This window comes from Danaus plexippus, chromosome 11, assembly GCF_018135715.1.
Source record: "Danaus plexippus chromosome 11, MEX_DaPlex, whole genome shotgun sequence".
In the NCBI taxonomy this organism is placed as follows: domain Eukaryota; kingdom Metazoa; phylum Arthropoda; class Insecta; order Lepidoptera; family Nymphalidae; genus Danaus; species Danaus plexippus.
The window spans coordinates 8,015,976-8,042,833 of record NC_083544.1 but is presented as its reverse complement, the minus strand read 5'-3'; the positions used below and the strand labels follow the sequence as shown (position 1 = coordinate 8,042,833).

The window sequence follows — 26,858 nt, the reverse complement described above, 5'->3', positions numbered from 1 at the left end:
CTTGTTCAGACAATACTGATGGTACCGACAAGTAACGGTTAAACTTCAAAAAAAAATCTCGAAGATAGGATAACATACTTAAATGTCAGTTTTATATTAATCTTATATAGTTGGTAGCCATTATTGAAGTGATCTGTTAGGGGTGTAGGAATAAATACCGACAACTAATTGAACAACATTAAATTATTATCTGTTTTATGAAATAACTATAAAATGTCTTCATATCGAGCAATGTAATAAACGTGTCCCAAGGATTTCGTTTAAATGACGAGGCGCACATGAATGTGTAAAATTATATATTGCATTATATCCAAACTGTCACAACAAAGAACTTGAACTGCCGTCCTTACACAAACTATGAATCTTAACCTAAGTACACTAACTAGACTTAACCTTACATCACATGTAGAATGAGATATCATCGTATAAGTAACACCGCCTTATACTCACATCACTTCGTCAAAAACAGCTACTTTATGGATTATGCGATCTCACTATAATAATGTTATTATTAAATATAAATATACAAAGAGTAAACAGTAGCAGCCGATATGAATGAGAGGCTTTGAACACAGAAAAATTTTATAAATAATTTTATTGTAATGTTAATAAATACCGTAGAAAAGCTTAACAGTCTTTATTATGAGGTAAGACTAAGTACATACGGTTATGGCTAAGTACTAATGTATCGATACAATTGCCAGTACTTTACCTCCATTACTAGGTTATGTGTCAAAAAACAGATTATTGTAATCGTGTATAAGATATGTAGGTGTACACCGACAATTCACGACATGAAAAAGGGGAAAAAGGGAATATTGTAAAGGTAAATTCTTATTTAGTATAACAACACCAAAAAAACATCAATTTTACAAGATATATAAAAGATTATTATGCAACACGTAATATTAAGTTTAAGTTATGTATAGGTCTATTCTTAATTTACTTACTAACTAATTTAAATGTAAACAGCATCCTCTTTACGTTTCTGTAAAGGAGAAACATAGCGTTCAATGAGAATTTATAAACACATAAATTATTTTAAGCACAATCGGATAAGTACCTAATTGACTCGAAACCTTTAAACAATAACAAAGCAGGTGCACGTCAACCGCCGAATCGATTCGAAGATCTTTTAGGCTGTTGGGCTAAACACGCCTAGGTTTTTTAAACAAATAAATAGTTTAATATAAATTGTATAATGGCTAGTCTAAATAAAAATAAAATAACTTGTTTATTGGAATAACCGAGTTGTTTTAAAACTGAGTAAGTAAGTAAGTCATCGGCTTCTCGATTATCTTTTGTTTTTGTTCTTCATGGTCAGACGTCGCCAGAAGCTGGTCTTCTCAACCTGAGGTTGTTCTTCCCTCGCCTCCTCGACCCTCGTCTCTCCTCGGAGCATGTCCAAGAAGGTCGGATCATTCTTCCGCACGTTTTTCTCTATTTTAACAGCCTCAGCGCTCAATTCCGCCTTCAGTTTCTCGGGGCTCGTGTTCTCGACCTTAAACTCGTTAGGGTCCTCGACGAACGCCTGCTGAAGATCTCGCATGATTTTCTTCCTGATAGTCTTCTTCATGCTGAGATGTCTCTCTAACGTCTTAACGTCTCCGTTACCGTAACTCCTGTAGTCGTCCTTCTTCTTCCTCATGGACTTCTTCGTTTTGTCTTCGTTGTCATCGTACTGTTTCGTCTCGTACTGTTGGTTGAGACCGAAGATGTCTCGGAGGTGAGGGATCGCTCGCTCGGATGTCATGATGGCGCCGTCCACGCCCGCAGTGATACGATCACAGGCACATCGTCCTGACGCCTGGAATTGAGACAGGAATAAATCAATATTTAATAAGAATTATCCTAACCTTATAGAGATACGGAAGAAATAAATGAACTGTTGCTAGTTTTCGGACTCGCACAAATATAACGTCATCTCAGAAGATAACTTCACAAAGAATACTATGTAGTAAGGGAACTGTGTTTATGGACATCCTGTTGACTTTATGATTTAATTTTATTAAAAATGAACCGAGCATTCGCTATTGGTTCACATTTAAGATAAAACTTAGAAGTATAAGACGGTTACGGTGTGGTCTCTAGCTAATAGCCACTTAGGTAGGAAGCAGTGAAGACGTGCAACATTCAACAATGGTAGATAAAGTGGAGGCTGCGTAGCGTAACCGAGGCGACTGACGTTAACTACTTGCCTTGAAACGGACTGTTGAGTTCAAAAGTACTTTTTACTTAATTTATTAATTTTTAAAATGTATACCGAATGAAATCACTAAAGGTGATCGGAGTCAATAAATAAAAATTACTGATTAATTATATATAATATATGAGGAGTTATTTTTATATAAGTCTGTTGAATAGTTAATATTATTAAAATGATACAAGCACTATAAAGGACTTTTTTCAATCGAATTAATTATGTTTAAAATTATTTCAAAATGTATATGATTATATTTCTATATAAACATTACAGTGCTAGTCAAATAATTCGTCACTGTTGCATCAAGTGTTCACGGTCTGATACATGACGTCGTAAGCAATTCGGTACATATTCTTAGTGGAGAACAAAGCGTCTCACACGACCGTACACAACAGAACCCTTGCTGGCATTGTGTTCAAAATATAATAAAGTGCGCTTCACTGACGAATGTTCGCGCCGTTGAACAATGTGGCTTTTATTAAAAATATTTTCTCACTCGAATGTACTGAAGAGGGTGTTTCTAAAAAATTTTACATACCATTCTAAGTTTAGACGCCAAAAATTAAAAAGATATAAGTTTGAATTATTGAACTTAGAGATATTTTAAAACTATAATTTTGTTATTGCACACAACTTCTACTGTCACAGATGATTGGTTTCTTTAAACGAGACCGAGACAAATACTATTTGACCTTCAAAAACTTTTAGGTAAGCATAGAATCGTAAATTTATTTTATAAAATTACGTGATACAGTGCATAGCATTTATAAAAAAAATCGCTATTATACAAACAAACTTTGTAATATCTCCATCAAAACTTCTCAAAAAAACATATATCTACCTAAGCGATAATCCGATTTACTTTAAATATACAAATAACGAATCGACTTAGCCTTTTAAGTCCCCACGCCTACAACATCTGAATATCTAATGGCTTAGAGACAAAAATACATTTAAGCTTGTTATTAGATTCATAAAAGAGTTACGCAATATGAGAAAGATGATTTTTTTTTACTAAAATCAAAAACACGTCCAAAAGTGTTTGAAGAAATTATCTTTTATTTCCGCCTTGTATGTTTGTAAAATGTTGCCACAATAAAATTATGGAATAATATCTGAAAGCATCATTTTTATGGATAAATCAATGGTTATAGGAGGGAAACCATGGCAATGTGTCAAATGTATTGTCTAAATCAATATAACAAAGCCGAATAATCCGTTATTGAATCCGAAGCTAATTTTAAAACAATCATTTTTACTCACTGGTCACAAAGTAAAGCAACGATTATTATTTACGGCGATAAAAAACAATATTTCAGTATAATTTTACGTAAACATAAAGTAATAACGGAGTCAGTTAATGTTAGGCAATCATTTACAGATGACATTAACATTGAGGGGTCAATGTTCTCTCAAGACGACCGTCTGACGTCATCGATGGTAAACATGCATCGTAGCATATAAATCTTCAAATGTTCTTGCATTTTAAATTGTTTTGAATATGTATAAAGTATTATTATTCATAGATGCTATTTAAATAATAATAACAGTTAGTTATAGAGGTTACACTCTACTATTGACTATGGAAATAAAACACAACTTTATTTATCTGCCGTTAATATTTTACTTTGCAGAAGAAGCAAGTTTCAACGATATATAAACCATATTATGTTTTAGTTATATGTATATTGTTTGTGTGATTCGTTGCTTTTTTTAAATAAATTATATAGCATTAATTTGGAAGTAAACTTAAAACGATACCTTCATTTCTGTTTGTTGTTTGAGACTAGCTGTATATAGTTGCCTAATACGAATTTGGAAATCAACAATGTTTTTGTACCAACATTTTGAAATTAACTGTAAATATATTTTCGACTCATCTTTCTCAGTGCATAGCCTAAAACTATGAAATATGTTATTTCATAGTTTCAAAGAATGCAATTATTTATGTCTTTCAAAATAATACATTAAAAATTAAACTTAGTAAACCATGAGGCATGTAACAAAATAACTGTTGCATTAGCGAGCGTTATTACACAACCTGGCAAGCTGTCATCACACCTAGTAGTGGTTCCAGCGAGCCACACCAGCTACAGTCAGTGGTACCTACTGTCTGCTACAGTGGGTAACCAGGCCACCCGATTGTTGGTCGACTACCGGCATATCTCACTAATTATTCAGTTTTTTATCTCTTAATAGCTTTTTTGTACAGTTTAGTTACAATTTTAATGAGAATGGTTGTTAAATATGCTGTTTTAAAGTATACGTACCTAGTGTTGCTTTGACCGGTAGGTACCTACTCATAAAACGTTAAGACGGAGATGGAATTAATGTAACAGTTCGCTTGAAATTGGTTTTCTTAAAAAAAAATCAGTAATTAAAGCTAAGTAATAAGTTTTTCACATCATCCAGTAAATATCTCGCTTATCATTAATTTTCTAGTAATCACAATTCTCACCCGTGCTATATTTTTTCTTAGTGATATATTGACATCGGACATGTTTTAGATGACAGACAGTCGTTGCATAATAAGTTATTTATTCAGATTGTTCTAAATGTTAAATTGATTTGAAATAAATTGAATCGTTTCAAAATGCAATACTTCTGTTATATTTAAAGTTAACAGAACAGAGAAATATACGTTTATCCCTATACTTGAAATAAGTTGTTTATCATCAAATAAATATGTTGTTAAAAGGGAGAAGCATTTTGCTTAATAATAGATACTTATCAAATAGTAAATACAATCTTGGGATAACTATATAGAGTGACATATAAGAGATGAATGCGGTTCCGTTCTCGTTGCATGATATATTAATAAAGTTTTCTCAAGTAAACACGTCACCGAACAAGTAGTGCGAATGAAAATGGTGTTTCTTAAACTCTTTATACTATAATAATAACTTTATTCGTACCTATAACTTACGTACTTATAAACGATGTAACGATTGAACGTTACTAACAACTTCATGTAATTCAGTCTGTAGAGATTTAATGGGGTTGATAAAATGATCCAAAATTTTTTTGTGGCGTGAAAAAGATCTTAAAAACAGTACTTGCAAATTGCAATAAACATAAGTACACAGTTTAATGAATGCATAGAGGCGTCATCTAGCGTCGCGCCCTGATTATTACACTGTGCACACCATGCGCTCAGAAAAAAACAACGTGTATATAACTTTACGTGTGGATGTCAGAATGAATATTTTGTTTTTTATTTATTAAAACCTTAACATGGCATTTAATGGAAAATATATAAAAGTAAACATGCAGGTTAAAATTTTCCTAATTATAATTTCAATCATGTTTGAAAAGGTAATTTTTTTATTAAACTAAAAAATATTCCTTCCAGAAACAATTTGGCATAATGACCTCTGAGCTATGTATGGTTAAGATAATCTTAATATCACTTAATGGAGCGACTCTGTAGTGTTTGGAAATGTTAAGCAATAGCTGTGTAGATACAAGCCTCAAAATATCGAAACGTTAAAAAATAAATAAACTATGCAATTATCTTTAAATTTGAAAATATAATTTTATCAAAACTGAAGTTTTGAATGTGGTGTGCCTAAAGTTTAAAAATATTTAAGTAAATGTCATTAATTTATATTCCATATAATCAAATATATGTACTAAAATTACTCTTATTGTCGCCCTATCCGGCCGTTGACAGCCAGCGCTTGGACCGGATGTTGCGTAGTCACTTATTGTTCCCTTATTTGTATTCACCTACGATTCCGGAACTTAAGAAACTTTTCCCGTCTCCATAAAAAAAACATTATATACTTCGCAATATATAACAATATTAAAACTATCTTTTTAATTTGAAAGTTTTATTAAATTTTTATTTTTATGATACGAAATAACTTAATCGGATTTTATTTAACATTTCATTCGAGATAGCGTTTCTGGTTGGTTATAATTATATGGAATTAGATTGGATGAGACGATGACGAATAGGACCCATTTATCCAACTGCTCTCTATTTGATGAACATTCCATCTCAGCGAGCAATCAGCTAATAGACGTGTTCAAAAGACCGCTTCGTCAATACAAACCCATCTTTAGGAGGTTTACTTATAAACCCGTTAATGAGATAAATGTTTCAAACAAGTTAATAAAAATCATTTGTTTCATAAATCAGTTGTCAAATTTATTTAAAAAACAGAATGCACCATAATTTTCGTATAAAGTAATGTGAAAGTATTAGTGAGCCAACGTCACATTTATTACCTTACATTTATTTAAGTAAAATCTACCTGGACAGAAATAAAACGCGGGTTCCATTTGTCGAGACAGCGTGATGTATTATTGCGTATTAGTTTAAATCCCGCCATTTTTACCAGCGACATAATATAATTCGCTCATTTATATAAATAAAAATGTCATTCCTATCCTAGGGTGTTGTTTTGAAAAACAATATGGCGGACAGTGAAATAAATTAAGACATTAATAAGTAAGATTATATTATAAGTAATGTTTATATTAAATTGTAGTTAATATAAGCACTTTAATTTTATATGTTAAACATCTTTATGGCATTACAAATTGAAACCAACATCAAAGACCGGTGAAGCCTGATTCTTCTTGTCGATTCCTGACGTTTCCCACGAGTAGATGTCAGTTGTATAATAGTTACTTAACTGTTCAATGTTACGCAAACCGTGTGATATTAATACAATAGTGTTTATTTCGTTGTTATACAGTGATGGCGCCGAAATAATAATATAAATGTGAAAGTCTGTGATGGATGTCCGCACAACACTGAACTCTTTACACTCAATACTCTCACCGTATGAGACGATACTTCCTAGCATTCAAGGGATTCACCGTGCGGGTGCCGGGTCCGTCGTTGCAGGGAGAGGAGCTTCAGCAGTTCCTGGGACTTGCGACCCAGGTGTAGGCTTAAGCGGCCCCTATCTAACGCGCGTTAAACGCTTACCTTCACCGTCCAAGCTCCTCTCTTATACTAGTTAATAAAACTATATGGACAAATTTAAAACCATTGTTTTATTACATGTACCGAGGACGGACGAGCTGTAGTCATATATAGTAATTTATTATTTTATTCCTTAAGCTTGTGATTAATGCATACACATTCTTCATTAAAAAGACAAATTATCTTCATTGTAGATAATCGTAAATGAAAAGTAACCTATGTGAACGGTATATGTATTATAATATGTTAACATACTCCCATAGAGAGTAACTTATTGATATTATTAATATCTGGCGGAATATTCAAATTAAGGAACCATGAATTATTAGATTTGATCTTCGCCCTCAAGTTTTATATAAAATGTATTTTGTTCCGGTTAAAATATTTTTAATCTTTATAACTGACAGACTGCGTATAATCCATAATTGAGTAACAAAACCGCGTAAATATTATTGTGTAATCCATGTTTCTTAAAATTGCACGAAATATCAGGTGACAATTGTGTATTCGTCAGTAATCAAAATGAGATGTTTACAAATTATAAATGGCCGTAATGAATAAGATAAATGACGTTCGAAATCATGCGTGTATATTTTATATTAAACAGTTTGTATGACTATATTCAAATTACGTATGACGCCATCGTAGTGGCACAGTGGCATACTGCCGTGTGCCTTGGTATTGTTTTTCATAACAAAATTAAAAATATACTGAAATTTATAAGGAATAACAACGAAGAAATAATGTAAAAATATTGATTTAAGATTTGAAATCTATTGGTAACATACGAATTATATTATATATATATATATATAGCGGATTGTTGGAAAAATACATAAAGCAAACAATAGGTACACGATAAATTATATTTGATGACAATACTCCACTCTCATAGCCTCGTATGTCTTCACAATTCGGAGCATTACAATCTGATATCCAGCGGTTTTAATTACGGCTTTATGTTCATAATGAGTTAATATTACTTTTTAATGTTAATTTTATAGTCGTGTCAAGGCATATCTGTGTATATAGAACACATTGTGTTCCATACAAAAGGTCGTCTGTTAATATTGGAAACTTAAATATGTTTTTTTTTATAATATTTATATATTGACATCACACGTCCTTGCTATTTAACTTTCGAATTTCAGTATTTATTTTAATAAATGCCTTCTCGATTCAACGAACCTGTCTGATTATAAAAATAAGGATATGAAAAAGGACAAATCAAAGAACTTTAATCCGAAACGCGGTTATAATAAAAATAATTGTGGTTAATATCTACCATGACATTTAATTTATAATAATAATTTTTAAAATCTAATAGTCAAAAAACGATAGCAACTTAACCGCCAAACTTATACAGTTTTAATATTTTAAAATAATCAAACTATAAGACCAGTGTACTTACGTGTAACGGTAAGCAATTTATATACATGAAACGAATTAATTATTGTGATTAATAATATAATTTTTAATGTAATACGATAGCTGTCTTGCTCTACAAACTACAAACCAACATGCGTAGTTTAACTAGGTCGCATTAATGCATTATCTGCTATAATTTAGCCAACCAAAAAGTTTTCACAACACAAACCTTTTTGTTTAAATAAATACTTACGAATTACGAAATATTTTTATGTAAGTAGTTATATAAAGGATCTATAAAACTGATGTATCATAGTTTTAGATTTTGTTTTTTATGCCTAAAATAATATTATAATATTTTATAGATGTATAAAAAAAATCCGATGAAAGATTGTATATATTTTTTGTTACTTTGAACTCCTTGAATATATTTAATGACGTTCCAATGTCGATGTCAGTTTAAAGTAAACTTTGGCATAAACATTTATGTGGGATTGGTTAGAGGAAAAACAGATAAAGATATCATATATAATTTTGATTGCGTCCGTGTTAAATATTCTCTAAAATCAATAATTTATTAATAACACAACAGTGAATACATACAAACATACAGATGTACGTATTGTATGTAAATTATTATCGTTGAGGTTCTATGATCGTAAAAACCTGTTTCTCTTGAATTAAGCGCCCGTTTGACCCTCACGTCAAATGTCATTTCATGATTGTAACTTTGTTGATAATGGATGACGCTATTTGACAGCAAAATATATGATACAGAATATATAATTATAATCTTAAACCGACTTAAAATTAACGGTTTCCTGAAATTGCGCTTTTTAAAAGCTTTGATTTTAACCATTTGCCATGACAGTTTTAATTTGATATTATTTTAAAAAGGATTAAAATTATTTTGTTAATATTATTCTTATTTTTTTAAATTCAATGTTTTTTAACCACTATAACCAAGCGCTACTAATATTTTTTTAAGATTTCCTCTTTTGTAAACAGGAAATGTCATTTATATTTGGGATCAGTGTTAAACTTTATAGGGATTTTAGTAGAACCTGAACTCCAAGAAAAAAGTATTCAAGATAAAATTTATAAATTAATAACAATATTATGTACATATATCGAGTATTAGTAGCCTAGTAGGTAAGTTATTCTCGATAAACTTTGAATATTTATTGGCGTGTTTGATACGTTTCTAGTGATCTCAGCTGACTTGACCGAAGCAAGTTAATGTAATCATATTAATAATCGGCAGTCCTTACTTATTAATGATGTAGCGTGCAAAAGTACAAGACAAATATACCTAACAATATTTTATTCTACAGGAAAGTCTGGATTTTATAGTGTTGTAAGATATATAAAATTTATTTTATTGCAGCCATCTTATTTACCTTGTCCGTGAGATGACAGCTTCCATTAAAATTATGCAGACTGTTATGTTGCTGTTACTGAACACGAACAATGATATCATCATTTGGAGTTTGGATAGTCCAAATTGCTTTTAGATTTATTCATTAGTTTTATATGAATTGACTACGATTTTATTTGACCAAAGATTAACAAATCAATTAGGTATTTTTTTGCATGTATGTAAAATGTTTAAGTGAATTTTTTGTCGAACACAGAATAAATCAATTTGTTGACTGACTGGTCTTGCAATTAGGATTAGGATGCTAAAGATATAATTGTTGATAAATCTAATAAGCAGAAGATATATCTTTACAAAGTTTTTTTATATAATAAATGCTGTCTAAAAGCTGTATTCTGTAAAAAAAAAAGTAATGTCTATAGCCATATGTCATCATCACAGAATGTCTATGAGCCTTCTCGATTGTTCTCGTACATGACAAAATAGTGACGCGCTTGTCTGACAAAGGAAGCCAATGTTACCATTACTGTTTTAACAGACATGTTAATAGTTTCCTGTATTACTACTAATATGGAAAATATATTTTTTTTATATAATCACACGAACATTCCCCTCTGGATATTTAAAACAAATATAGAAAAATAATAACTTACGTATAACTTATAAGTAATATGTGATCTCAGGTTGTACAATATATTGCATAAGATTAAAAAGAAATATTGACGGTTAATGAATGTAATTAAATCAGTTATTGTTATGTAATGTGAGTAAAACAAACTTTCAGATCAAAAATTGTGTAAAATTATGTTAATATTAATAAGAATAAATCGTGAAAAATTAAAATTTATTACAGAAACATTTTACATTACTATCTTATGAAATGTATTATAGGATAACAAGGGTGCTTTCAAAGACTCGCACAATTATTAAACATGCACTACATGTGTTTTACCACATAATTGTCACTAACTTAATTTCACTTACCTAGTAATTGTTTGAGAGTTGAGACATTTTCTCTTAGTAGGTGTTAGAAATCTCGAATGTATTTGAATAAACGTTTCATAAAAAAAAGATTTCACGACTTTAAAACGTATTACACTTGCATATCCTTATTATCTTAAGTATTTCAAAATCAATACTTTCAAATGAATTTTAAATGATGACTTGTACGAATGAAGGTACGATTAAAATTAAATGAAGATGTAATAATCAAAAAGAGCATAACACTAACTTTATATTACGTACGATATTTAATTCATTTTAACAGACGACAGAAAGACTACATACATACTATATCTCTTGTAGAATAAATTTGTAGAAAGTATGATGAAAGAGCAAAGAGAATTGAAAAAAGGCAACCTCGTTTTTCTACACGTAAATAAACCAATAAGTATTTCATTATATACTATGAAAAAAAAATCTTTAATTAAATCGAACAAGCACTTTTAAATTATAATTTTTCCTATGAATTATTAACAATAAACCTATCAAGATCTATAGACACATATTGTTATTATGAATATCTGTTCCCGCGATAACAAACTTCAAACTAAAGGTTGCATTAACGTAATAATGTAATACAAAAATAATTTTGAACGCGACTCATAAAGTAGCTGACAATCGTCGTATCTGTCAAATCATGATGTACTATCTATTTAAATATAAATATATGAAAAAGATCGTGTGTCATTATTAAACTGTTATAAATTCGCACGAAGTTACTTATTATAATTATTATTATAGATTTTTCTTCGTTTTTTGTTTCCTAGAAGATTAATTGATCTTTAAATTATTCGACTACTTTCACAATTCATATACGATATAAACCATTGTTTGTGTGAGTTAAGCAAGCCGATATCAATGAAAACTATTTAACTTCATTACAAATTCTACCGATTCACAGATTTCCAAACAACAGTAATATTTTTATCTAGCCTTTAAGATAGAATGCAGTCACGAGCGATTGCGGCGATCATTCTAAAGTAAGTCTTACGAAATTAATTTAGGGTTTAACTTTCTCTAATTCACGTCAAAACGACGGAAGAGTGGTGCAATGTAGTCCGGGTTGAATTTCGTGACATAATTTGCTCAAAAGACCCTGATAAGATATCAGTTGGACAATATAGTAGCTTTAATGTTTCTTGTTCGTTTTAAGATTTAAGTGACTGAAAAGAAATTACAATGCTTCACTTGACATTAATGATCCTTTTTCAAATGTTTTTTTTTTAATTTTCATTTATATATAAGTGTACATTATTATACAGAAACCATTTCAACTTACAACCGTAGCCTTGAAAGTGTTTATTTTTCGACTGTTGTATTTCATTCTCACCTTCGGTTATTCCATGTTTAAAAAACAGTTAAAAGTATAATTTTATCGAAGCTAAAATGCCTTTAGCTGTGGAGAGTTTTTTTATATTATCGCTTGTCTTTCATAAGGATAACAGGAAAATGTAATTAAGGGAAACAAAAGAAAACTAAAAAGTAAGGAATTCAAAGCTTTGTTCTTTTAATAAAAGATTTGAACCCGAATTGTCACCGCAATTCTTTGTCTCTGGTAAGATATGATAAAAACAAAAATGGAAAATTCTTAAGTTCTTGTACAATAAAGCGTTATTTATGAAAAATTTCGACAATAATCGTCTTTGGTGAAAATAGTTTTTTATGATTTATAATAATCGAATTCTTAAACGCATTCTCTTAATTAATTTTAGCCGTAAATTTAAAAAGTCTAGAATATTCTAACACAATTCCATTAAGGGGCGAATGCAGGCGCTGTGTGAAGGTTTGGATTTTGAATTTTTAAAGAAATTGGTTTGGAAGTCAGCCAGACTTGAATATAGAGTACTTCAGCGTCGTAACACTTAAAAGACCTACATTTTAAATGTAATGTTTTGATTTTTTGTGCATTCTATTTATGATTTTTTTTCATTTTATTCATGTTTTTATTTTATTGCTTATTACACTTGAATCGGATTGCTATTCAGTCAGCGATATAACTGTGAGGAGTATACTCCGGAGGGTTACGGAATGTCTTTCGAGCCACTGCTGACTTTTACTATGAGTACTTATAAATAATAAAAATGTTTTTTATATAAATTATTATGATAAACGATAAATGATACACATTGAGACAAGTAGCTAATTGTTTCAGTTTGATGGTTTTTTTCTGTGAATTTTTAATACGATAAATGTAAAATAGAAACTTAACGATCAGATAACGATAACGATCCATATCATATATAACATTAATTAGAGATATATAAAAATAGCACACGCTGCAGAAATTGATGACAGAATGAAGTTTAATGTTACGTATTAATAATCTATATTTAAAAAAAAAACATGACGTATTTTCCAAAGGATCCTTCAAACGGGCTTTATGTGAAATGTATTTTTGTGTGTCAAGGTGCGTTTTACTCGTGATTGTTTTAGACCTCACCGCATATCCTGTTACGTAGATTATACAAAAACAATGAACCACAGTTTAAAAATGAAACCATATAAAAATCATGTATTATTCTCAAATATATTTCATTTAAAGAAAAATATATTTTTCATTTTAAATATTAAATACTAGGTATTAAAAGTTGGATCTATATCAGTATATTTTTGTTCTTTTTATAGATCACGGAACTTAATAAAAGCGTTAAGGATGATTGAATGAGGTCATTGTAGTAAATGTTGCCAGCTTGTTACGTTAATAAATCACGTTTAAGTGTGACAACAATTCAGTATTGTTGATGGTAACATTAAAAAAACATCCTGTAATCCTATATATATTGTTTATAATAACATATACATTTGTTTTTATTTTAAAGTCACATTTAATATAAATCTATATTATTTTAAGAATCTTTTGTTTCAATATTACGTTTTATTATTTATAAAACCAGTCTAATATATAACCATTTAAGAGCATGATCTCTGGTTGGAGACCGGTTCTTCAAACTCCCGTCGTCTTGACCGTGATAATGTACGACTTATATTATATTCGGACGTACTTTTGCAAATCTCTTATAAAACCGTTTTAAACATTGACCTAATCGACTATTTTGACGTGACGTCTGTCATGTAGACATAACCAATGTGTTTTTTTTTTTAATTGAAATTTCTGGTTGAATGCCGTAGAATAAACCTTGGAAGATAAAATTGGAAATAATTTTCATTATTTCTATTTATATATGTAATTACATGTACATCATAACAAGTCACCGACAACATGATTTATTATATTTATAATACTATATTATTACATACATTAAAATAAATATACGATTCTTATTCTATTCAATGCCCCATTAGACATATGACATAATATTTTACTATTTAAGTGTTAATAAAACAGGTTCTTGGTAATTAATTTGAATCTTTTTTTGCAAAAAACATAAATTATTGATTATATCTTGTTTTAATTTAAATTTCCATTCGGTTCGAATACACCAATATTGCAAGTTAAAAAAATATCAAATTTCACAGCCACTGAACTCTAAAACGAAGTATAAACAAAATTAGCTTCGTGAATAATTGAATAAATTGTGTATCAGAGATGGTATTAAATACTAAAGGTGAACCGACTTAGCCTTGTGGTTTAAACAGTTCAAGGTTCTCCAACTAGATCATACCTATAACTTTTCGTCTACGTAAATAACAATATATATAAATCAAATATTTTTTATACACTTCCTTAAGTAATAAATTCGTAAATAATTTTCAATCGATACTATTTGTCAGGACGTTGTGGTAAGAAAATAATCAGTTATTGTAATTAATGTAAATTGTTATAAACAGGTCGTTGGCGCCAATTTCCATTAAATGTCATCTGTCATTATTAACATCTGTTGAACAAGATTGAAAAATATAAGGATTTTTATCGATGATTCTGTGATATAATTTTAACTCATTAAAAGTAACTCCAAATACATCCAATGTATGTATTAAATATACATTTTTGATTAGTTTATTTTAAATGTTATAAAAACAATGAAAGTACATAAACAACATGGATTAGCACTATGTTAAATGTTAACTAACTTTGTCCCTTCACGAAACTGCAGCAGATGTTTCGAATATAATGTGCATTACATTAATTAATTCTCACAGTAACAGTCGACGTGAGGGTAACGATTGTCATGAAATATTGACCCTCAATTTTCAAATGATTACCAAACGATTAAATTTTACCGAAAAAAAACGAGATACGGACATAAAAATTAGGTTCTTAGCTACTTACTTTAATTTAGTTCGATAGCTGAGTACTTTGCCAGCAGTTTATTATCCAGCGAAGCAAACTGAAAGGACGAAATAATATTGTTAAATCATTTTTAACGAGTGAGAATTATACCAGAATAAAAAGCCATATACTTAAAATAAGGATTTGTTATTGGGTACTAGTATGTGAACATTAACTTATTAGAATTAATAATTAAGTTATTTATCTCATAAAGAACAAGTATGATTCTGAAGAAAAAACCGTTTTATTTATTACCCTAAAAAATTCATTCTAATTTGAAATATTTATTATACTTAATTTTTTATGAGAGAATAATTGATTTATATATTATGATAGTTGTGTATCGTTCCATTGCGCAAAAGTATCGTAAGCTTTGTATCAAAAACCAGACACGTCAGTTTTTAAAACAAGTTTGGCTGACTGTGACATAAGCGCCATTAACTTACGTATAGATAAAAAATTCTATTATCATATACGACCAATGTAACATATTTGTGTGTTTTTAATGAACATTGAAAAATATAATTAAAATACTAAAGTAGCAATCCAAAGTACTTGTGCAACGAGAGTTTGTACTTTGCAATCGCTAATTTTAATAACTTGTTTGCTAGACTTGGATTCTGTTTAGTAATACTTATTATGAAGCTTTCTAATGGCTAGACGTAATAAAATACACAGCAAAAAAATATAAATGGCATAATGAATACAATTTCAAGTAATAAGTAAAAGGAAATTTTTGTTTAGTTTAATTTTATTTTGCAGTCTGTATCTACATTTGTACGTTATAAAATTTATTCAACTTATATGTCACATAAACTTTCCAATCATAAAATTTTTAGTACTTATTTATACCCCCATTTTATAAAAAAAATACTTATAAAAAACTTCCAAGTCATTTTATGACTTGTTTATGTTTGTTTATTATGTTAGTGTTGCCAATTAAAAATTAAAATTTCCATGATTATATGTCTCATACGTTGAACTTGAAATGTTAAACCAAATATAATATATTTTAACTATTTTGCGGGTCGTGTTAAATTATTTTTATTCATTCATAAAGTAAAATAAAAGTAATACTTTATATTTTAATTCCCATTTATTTTTATTATATGAAATAATATTATAATTACTCTAATGCGATAGTAATATTAGATAATTTATTCTTTTCCAATATTATTTTGCTATTGCGATTAATAAAAAAATATATATGGATAAAATTATAAATAATTCTAAAATTCTTATTGTTTGAGAAATTAAAATAATAAGCCGTGAAAATGTAATTAACACACCAACGACTTTCATTCTACCTTCATGAATACAAGAATAGAAAGAACAGCTGTAGAAAAGAGAAATTCATATATTAAATATTATAAATAAATATAAAAGCAAAAACCTCTCACAACACAAGGAGTATCAGTGTATAGGTATCAATAAACTGTAACGAAGTGTGTTCATATTTCAGATTCAATTTCCAAATAGTGAAAGGCGCAAGGCCAACCAACAATGGTCTTATGATACGAAGGAAGAGGCTTCTGTTCATACAACCTTCTATAATACTAATTGATGTATCTCACCCGGGGCTATTAGATTTGCTAGAAATTAATGACTATGACTGAACTAGATATATATGTATATACAACGGGTTTTGGATCTAATGACATTTTAAATTTTTATAATGCAGAATTGGTTTTAATACAGGACGTCTCTGCCTTTTTAATATATCTTAAAAAACAGAATCTACATAATTTTTTATAACTTAAAACGTATCCGCGTGTCTAAATTAATGAAGCCATTAAAACATCTATATAAAACGTGAGATAAATTCAATTTTTATCGTAAATACGTTCTCATGAATTATTTCCTTGATAGAGTTCGACATTGTTGTAAAATCAAGAAAGAGATATTTAAAAAATGTACGCTTAATACTTGTAAAAATATAATTGAAATATGTTTGTTTTACGATTAAGACACGTTTAGTTGTTAATGAGCGAGCAAGTTACTACTGCTAAGAGTTTAGACACGCGACTTCGTTGGTATTGTTTGAGGTAGGCACATATTAAAAATAGTTTTTGTATGTGAATAAAACTGACCTTACTGACCGTGTGATTATAAAGACTAAGGTTTTATTTTTTTACTCTATCATAAATAAAGATGTTTTTTTTATACTAAAGGCTTAGTGTCTAAGACAAAACTTTCACTGAAACCCATCCAACAGTTTTGTCGTGATTGGCAAAACTGCAGACATCTTTATTATTATTTTTTTACATATTTTGCAATGTCATATGTAAATTGGTATTAAATAAACTAACGGGCAATATTTTAATTCGACTAATCACTAGGGCGTCGTGCCGTAGTTTGGGCAATGAACTTTAGAAGGCTGGTCTAGATTTTCATATTCATGTATTTCTGCTCATTACAAAACGTAAGACCTAGTTAGTAATGAACTGAGTATTCTCCTAACACGATAACCAGTCTGAAGACTCGAAGTTTTCATAATTTATTTTCCTATAACAATTTACTCGAAAACTCATTAGCTAATTTTAAACAAGTGACGTTTATTGTATTTTTTTATTTATAATTTTTGTAGCTGATTTGTTAAAATAGGTTTTAATATAAGTCATAAAAATAATGGTTTATTTCAATTTGTGCTGGTGTAGATTAAAAAAAATACTACTGATTTTTACAAATATTATTTTAGTCTATGTTGATAGAACTGACAAATACTGTGATAACATAAAAATAAATATAATTAAAAATATTGAAAGCCTTTAAATTTTAGCAAAACGAAGTTGCAGACACTTTAGACTTTAGAGCTATCTGAAAACGTATAGACCGTTCCAAATAAAATTGTGGTACGATCATTCCATAGCATAAACGAAACGGAAAAAAACTATTAACAAAGCATAGTTTTTTATTTTTACGTAATTAAAACCAACAACAACCGGCTTCTATGTTATTGTGAAAAAGAAAAAACTAAATGGGAAAATCCTGAAGTTGCCATAACTAATTGAAAGATAAAATATCAAAATTATATTTATTATTTCTTAATAGTGCTGTAACTTGTTTTTTTCTAATTTGCTGAAAAATCTATTGGAATTATTAATTTGAGTCTACTGAATATTATTAAGAAGTTAAAATCGTAATAAATAATAACTGAAGAAATTAAAAATGACAAGGTAATACTCACATTGAACAAATATAAAATTAATTCCATTTTGTTGCTGTCTTTGATATTCCTTCAACTTTGTATTTATTTTATTGTTGAATTATTTAAGGAGAACTTATTGAGAACTCGAATTTCCTTTATTTTTATAAGCTCTGTAAGATACTCACACTCAAAAATATTAAAACAAAAAAAACTTTTTCGCTCAAAACCGGCCATTTTGATTGGGCATATTTTAATGTCACCGTGACATTTGCGCCCTCAAATCTAATATGACGATATATTAGGTGTGATATTATATATAAGTGCCCTCACATTTTCCGATTAGGCAAAGGTCTTTATGTAAATTAAAGCGTGCTTCGTAAAGAGAATTCCGGTTTGCATATATATTTTGTATCGTATCCGGAGTCCTTCTGTGTCCAGTTACAGTAAACAAGGCTCAAGAAAAATTTGTCTTTTTCCATTTGTCTATATTTTTAATATTAAAATAACATTAACAGACACGTTATCGCTTGTATTAAAAACTTTTCGACCTTTAACTTAGAAGATGGTAGAATGGTAACTGTCAACGTCAATACTCGGTTTAGTGTTGCCTCTTCATTCATGATAAAATATGAAAGATTTAAAGCATAAGTATTTATAGCTTAATAATCCTTTTTGGATTTTACTACAGTTTATATGCTTTGAGGTTTCCAAATAATAAATTTGATTCGAACGAATTTGTTGCTAAACAAAATTCATTATTATAATAAATTGTAAATATTTGTACACTCTTTCAACAACTAACTGTTGATGACGAACGAAAATTATGAAGACATTTGTTGCTTAACAATTCTCTCACTTTTTTGGTTCGTTTGTCCGCCGTGTTTTTACCTTTACATTGAGTATTAACCCATTGTAGTGTGAATATTTTTAAATTATATTTATGTTATCTTATAGCAAAAATATTATTATTGTTCTCGACGAAGCCGAGCTCATGTACGCTCTGTTGAATCTTTTGTTGAAATTGCTAGACGACTAGGGATTTATATTAATATTTTAATGTATACATTCTTTTATAAGACTTAGAAATATTTAATTGCTAGTATGACTAAATCTCGTGGTGGTGGCCTGGAGGTTAAAAGCCCGCCTCTTACACGTGAGGACGCGGGTTCGAAACCTGGCAGGTACCAATGTGATTTTTCCGAGTCATATGTACTTTCTAAGAATATTTAGACGCCAATGACAGACGGTGCTACCGAGCAGTGGCGGGATAATTATATATATATATATATATATATATATATATATATATATATAATTATTTACTAAACTAGAATTAAAATATAAAGTTAAGTTTATATAACCGACTGACTGGTAATCAAAGTTTGAATGTAATCTACTACCGACGTAAATATCTGTACCAATATATTTGATCGTCACTGTATACAACGTTTTTCCAGTTCCTCGTTCAATAAATTACGTAAATAATAGTATTTCAGAATGTTCTAAGGTTTATGAATAAAAACTTTAAACGACCCCATGTTGTAACTACTCAAACTCGGGGTAAGCGTACGTATTCTAAGAAACATAGACTTGCATAGTTTAAAGTCAGCTGTAAATCTTAAATTGTGTGTTGTTCCCACTTCGACGTGCACAGTCTTTAAAGATAGGTCATATCTTGCAGACTAGCTGTTGTTGTGTTTCTGTAACACTACATTAGGCGTCTTATTAAACTAATACGTCCGTGTATATAGTTTGTTTAAATTCTAATAAAAGCAGTCTAAATAAAAATCCGTCAAACTTCAAATTATAGTAGGATATTACAGACCTTTTGCCTCGATGTTGTTACAGAATAGAATTGGAAATTAATTACAAATTCAAAGGAGTTTCTTTAATCATTTTCTGAATACTGCAAAATGTACGAAATATAATATTCTTATTATATAGCTATTTACGGCTACTAAAACTGACAAACAATCTTAAACAACCCAATTTCAACATATCCTACTATGAATGAATAACTTTAAACTTATCGTGTTTAGTTTTGACGGTACAGTCTCGTGTATTAACGTTGGATTTGTCAATTTAATCAGAAGCTTACCTTCCAGAGAATGTCACTTGGGCTTATTAAGTCAAAAATTTTTAATATTTTGAAAGGATAATAAAGATTTAATATATCATTTTATAAATATTGTATGAAATTAAGCGTCCAGTGTAAGCTGATGCCCTGGCAATGCAATATCATATGAAGGTGAGGTCTACTGACATCAGACACTTAGCGTAGCAAACTCGAGCGATTCAATGTCTTCTGGAAATATATGTCATTATAAAATTTTAGAGAAAATTGCTAAGGAAAATTCTTACTAGTTCAATGTACTGTTTATTAAGGGTTCAGTTGCCATTGTTAGTTTTGTTTTTCATTTATTTATTGATTGAAGATTTAATATTTAATTTAATCTTCAATTAAGGAAAAGTCGATTCCCTGGTTTCAGAGATAAAAAACAATGCTTACGTTGTATTTGGAAGAAGTAATTAAACTTAACACTAATGAACTTTTTAACTAATAGCTATGACAATGACTTAATTGCAAAATACCTGTTAAATCACAATTTTTTTTGTTGGCTACACTTAATATTTTGTAAAATGCTCGATGTATAGTCACTATAGCTTTGTATTTTTTTATTATATATATAGATATATATAGATTTTATGTACGTGTATATTTTCTATTACACATCTTAATGGCGCACTCAGAACCAAAATCTGAAAGTACTTTACGCAATAATGAAGTTACATATCCGCAATGTCATAAATGGATGTTGTGTTATGGGTTGGACCTGTGGGTTGTGACCCATTAAGGGTAAGTGACACAGACGAGAAAGCAATTTGAATATGAATTGATTTAAAAGCTTTACACTGTACCTCACTTATGATAGACATTCCAGAGTTTGATACTTAAAATACGGGATAATATATTACCCCCCAAAATCGATGTTCAAAACCATGACTATCGTAACAAAACTAACGATATTACAACACTATATTCAATGTCGAAAGATTTAACTTCACAACAAACGTACGTTTAGTTGGAACTGCCCAATTACGTGGGACCTTACCATTAATGGGACATTATTTTCATGACCTTTACCTAAATTATTGTTACATTTTCAAGGAATTGGAAAAACATTTAGATACATTTGTGTTTATTTTCTAATTTAGTTTTTTTTTTTAATAACAATTTCATAATATTTATTTTGTAGATGCATTTAACTATTCGTTGCTCACAAAAACTACAGATATGAAATTCGATTTGACAGATTATCACCAATTTAATTTCACACTTTATGCCATAAAAATACCTGTTCCTCTATAAATTGATTGCTATCCTTATAATATTCTGTTTATACGTAGAGATAGAAAAACAATCATTTGTATCTTCAACAAAGATCAACAGATCTGCGATTTATTTTAATTCGAGAAGTTTTTTTTTCTATGACGTCACTCGAGGCGAGGGATGACAAGATCTGCTTAATATAAAACAATGAACCCTCAATTTTCTGTTCTATTGGGTCCGGAGTACATATTATAAAGGTCCAGTGAGTTGATGTCACGCGACAGCCCTCTTTACGACACGGGAGCTCCCTTTACACTCTGACCTATTTCTGCTGACATAACAACGTAACCATAAAAACAATCATAGAATAATAAATGACATAAATACGGACATTTCTTTTGCTATAACAGCTTTTATAGATACCAAAAGTTAAATAAAACTTGCGAAAGTCAGTAAAAGGAAAGACGATATCGACTATCGTTTATTTCTGTTATATTAAGACTATACAATGAATACCTACTATTCCGTGGATACGTTTTGTAAAAGCTTTGATTATAACAAAAAGACGGTGGACATTCTCCGGCCTTACTCACAACGAATGAGTCATTACTCTAGATGTTGGCCGGTGAGTCAGTGAACGGTTAAGTCACTACACTTTGCAACTAACAAATCCTACCCATATTATCTATCTGTGAGAAATTTCTATGTCTGGTAATGTCATTCTAAAAATAAAAAATCTCTTTATACTACGTGTATCAGCATAACTATTAAATTAAAAATTATAAATTTAATCCAAAAAGAGACTTTACAACAAATTAATATATTTATAATATAATATAAGCCTCGTTAAACTTTGAGTTTAGGTTACCATAACTACGATCACCGATAACTTGAACAATACATAACGATTCAATAGAGATTATTTGATGTAAAAATAACTTTTTGCGTAATTAGAATAAACCTCGACCTAAAAATTCATAAAAGAAATATTTAATATATTTATTACTATATATTATAGTATTTATATTATTATTACTATACGTGTACACTAATAGTAAATTCTAATGGTAATGACATCCGAACTGTTCTTTTAAATATTCTAGTAAAGATAAAATATTCCCATTCAAAGTGTCCCATTTCTGTCCAGCGCCATCGGAAAGCAAACACTAGGCGATATATCACGGACTCGTTTGTCTGTATGTGGTACCTCGTATCAACTAATTGATAACATATATAAATGAAAATTATTTAACGCGCTATGTAGTGTTAAGACGCACACTGGAGAAATTACTCTAATACTGACAAATATATACAATTTAACAAACCGTGTTATAAGATTCTAACACTAAACCGTGTTATAAGATTATTATGGCATTCTCGGGCTGTATTTCAAGCTAGTCGATATGTAAGTGTGGCATCTTTTAATAGTTTCATGATCCTAAGCTGTTCTAACAACGCCAGCCCGCTCTCTCGGACCGGTTCCGCGGTGTAGCGCAAAACCGCAACAACTTTGGCATCTCACAGTCATATTGCAAGCTATATAAAAAACAGGATCGTACCGAATATTTAATCGCTTTGAACGCACTCGTATTATTGATACATATTAAATATTTTGATAATTTTAAAGGTTTAATATGAATTGTTTTCTTTCCCATAAAAATATATAGATAATAGTGATACATAAATATTAAGTTTAATTGTAAACCATATTCGCTACTAAAATGCAATCATTTGGAATGACATACGAAATTAATACTTGCTTTATAACAATAGACGAGCATTAACTCTGCAAACCTTACTCAGGTCCAGTGACGTCACAGATCACGTGGAAGTAACAGAAACTTTTGCATTCTCTTTTAACATGTGCGAGGGAAAACGTCTCCTCGCGTCGAGAGGGATTTTATATGATATTAAACGAAGCGAAACGAACAAGAGCCAGTGTTTACGGTCCACGGCTCCTTCGATATGACTTTTGCTTGAAACTCATATCCCATAGCCAGCGAACTGTGAACCACTATTGCTTTTCACACGAAATATACTTTTACATTTACTGGAAGGAACTGTAGATAATGACATTATACGAGCTCACATTAAAATATAGTGATAATGATATAATACAACAAAGACCGAAACAAGAACACAACCTTGGAGAGCAGTTCAGCAAACATCGGACGAAACCTGTTATAGAATAAATATGCAATAAATTATTTATTATATGATTAATATGTGGATCGTAATAAATTGATATTGTCCCACTATTTTTAGGATCTCAACCAGACAAGCTCTTTAATAAGCTAATTAGAGCGCTCGGGCGTTTGTTAAAAGTTTTAAAGCAAAAAGTTTAATTCATATTTATATGACAGTAGGAAATTTAAATTAATCTATACCAAATATGGATGTACCATTATAGTGTATACAAAAAATCAAATATATTTCAATTTTATAAATGTCACCGCGTTTAAAACTCGTGCTACAGAATTCAAAACGGAATGCTACATGTTTGAGATTTAATCTCAGTATTTACAACCTGTGTTGCCAAGTTGGGGATAATCCGCCTCATTAACGGAGTAAAGCCCCCACATCTAACTGATGCATGAAATAACAGTTTTTTTTTGCCGTGTACTCCAAAAATAAAATGGAGAATACAATTCCTTAATTCGGAGGACCCTCGAAGATTCAGTGATGAAATATAAGAAGTTTAGAACAAAATTTAAATAAGAGTAATCTCAATTAAAGCCATAAACAGCATCACAAGGCTGAGAACAAATCCGAATCGCGAGCGTTTCGTTCGTAAGCTCATTGTGGCCGTTTCATTAAAATTCCCTCTGCGTCCCTGTGATTGTCATTAGAACGATTGTAGTTTGTGTCAACGAACTAATTGGAAGAGTCTGACATCGAACAACTGCTAAATATCATACGTATATAAAAATTAAACGCAGTTACGATTAAAATTCACATCATATATATGAATTTTAATTAAAAATGTTATAAAATGGCGCGCATATTCCGTGTTCAATCATGCGTAGAACGGCCGAATGAAAATACGAGAATAACACGACATTACATACGTGTGTTATAAAGCATTATATACTCTTTAGTTAAACTACACAACTCATCTTAATCGACTCACAACTCAAATCTCACTTAAAATCTGATTAATGACAGTTTAAACCAACATGTGCGCATTAATAAGTTGTCCTAAAATCGGAGGGCTCACGAGACAAGTCGACCTATTTACTCCGACAACCCCAACTCGGGTCTGAGCACATATTTCAGAACATAAATACACTTTTAAATATATAGCTTTCGAGGCAATTATAAATGTAAAAATAGGAAAACGAGTTGAGTGAGGCTGAATATAAAATTGCAAAATTTTAATTTATAACCAAAATATTAATACTAAAAATGTTATTCCATATCAAATTTTATATAAAGTAAGGAATCTTATAAAAAAAATCGTTTATCTTATTCGATCCCAGCATTACTTTTAATACTGACGGAATCGCTTGACATTTATCGATAGTCCTGATTACTGGCCATCACTAGGTAGTGTGTATCAAAAGTGCTTTGAATGTGGCGAGGAATTTAAAGTTATCTATAGATAATGTACTCCCGTATTAATGATCGTGAATTGTCTCACGCTAATAAAAGAAATTGCCGCTATATATTATTACAAAGTAAATATCTGTTGTTACAAAATTAAAAGCGTGAACTAACTGCGTAATAGCTGATGGGGTAACCATTTTATGGGGCAATAAATGTTATCAATTGTCATTAGTAAAGGGCACGACTTGTGGCTGGTTTCAAGTTCAGTAAAACACAAGGGAAATACATTTATTAAACATTGCTATTACATTTTAATTATTAAAAGTACTCTTGAATACAGTCATTATCACATTATGTAGTAATTATAAGGTAATTAAAATACATTTTACGTGATGGCAGGATTTTAAAGAATCTGTTTTTGTACGTGTTTTTTTCTATAAAAAAAAAGTATTTTTAGGTCCACTATAATGTGCTAATTTACTGTGCTCCGTGCTTGTGTTATTTAAAACATATATTAACAAATATGGCGAGCGGATATTTTTCTGTGTAAAATAACTTGCTGATCAAGTTTATTAATTATAATTTATACCTACACGCAAAAGCAGATGTTACTTTGATGTTTTAATACAAAAAAATACCTGTTTTTATTTGATTATCAGCTGACAGTATATTTTTATATCCAGTTTAAAACCTTTTTTGAACTGGAGTAAGCTAAGAAGTTATGTGATTATAAATACATATATGATATACGCATTTTTTGAAACGTTGGAATCACCCTGAATCACATACCCTTACCACTTGAGACAAACGAAATACGAAGCGTTTCTAGTTTGGTTCATAAGTCTTCGTTCCTTATAGTAACAATATATGTACATAGATATATGAATAACGTACTAGAGGCGCTAGGTATTTAGGTCGACGATTTAAACTCGTGGTAAGGATACAGAGACCATTACACCTTACATTTTATATTTTACTTATATTGTCTTTAAACTTCTTGAACAATCGTCAAGCTATTCAGCCTCGTCACGGGAATGCCTCCATGGGAATTACAAAATACCCGCAATTTACAAAGTTCAATACCTCATATAAATATATTCTGTGTCGTAATATACTTTTTAAATTCCGATTTAGTTAAGGGAACAAAAAACAATCAGTAACCTCGTTTATTTAAAGCTCATCTCGGAACATTCTCTGATAAGTTAGTTACCAAATTAAATGAGCCATTCACTTTTATTCTTTGGATATATTTTTTATTTTCATAACGTCAGCAGCTCGACCTTGGCCAGTCTTAATCATTGTTATAAAAGTCAAGCAATTTCAATTGCTCAGTAAATGAAAAGTGCTAACATCTCGACAAACAATCATTTTATTCCCTTGATTATAATCACAACAAAGAACGGTTCTTCACCAATCTTTTATGTGTCTATTGCCTTATTGGAACCATTTAAAATATAAGGTTCACTTGTACGAGGTGGGATGGTTAACTAAACAAAACATTAACAATAATCTCCGGCTTCATTGAGCCACAGTTTCGGGAACTTTGACCCCGAGCTTAGTGTGACGTCACTAGAACTTACCTTGTGAAACTCTAAAGTCCAAAGTGGATTAAATCAGTCACAACACGAGTTTTTATACAAAAAAAAAGTCGACTTTTGAGCTGAGCACTGCTTCGACGCGACGGTACGTACGTTCAATGTAACGGTTGGAGG

General features: G+C 30.0%; 1 protein-coding gene across 2 annotated transcripts; it reads right to left on the bottom strand.

Moving 5' to 3' along the window:
- Positions 1–279: 279 nt before the first annotated feature.
- On the bottom strand, positions 280–26,858 carry LOC116765687 (uncharacterized). Of its 2 annotated transcripts, XM_032655264.2 has the most exons (3): positions 26,727–26,858; positions 15,122–15,179; positions 280–1,807 (listed from the first exon to the last, which is right to left on the bottom strand). In XM_032655264.2, the coding sequence occupies exon 3, from the start codon at positions 1,751–1,753 to the stop codon at positions 1,295–1,297; it is 459 nt and encodes a 152-aa protein (XP_032511155.2). In that variant the 5' UTR covers positions 1,754–1,807; positions 15,122–15,179; positions 26,727–26,858; the 3' UTR covers positions 280–1,294. The 2 variants fall into 2 exon arrangements, with proteins under 2 accessions (XP_032511155.2, XP_032511156.2); XM_032655265.2 differs by lacking the exon at positions 15,122–15,179.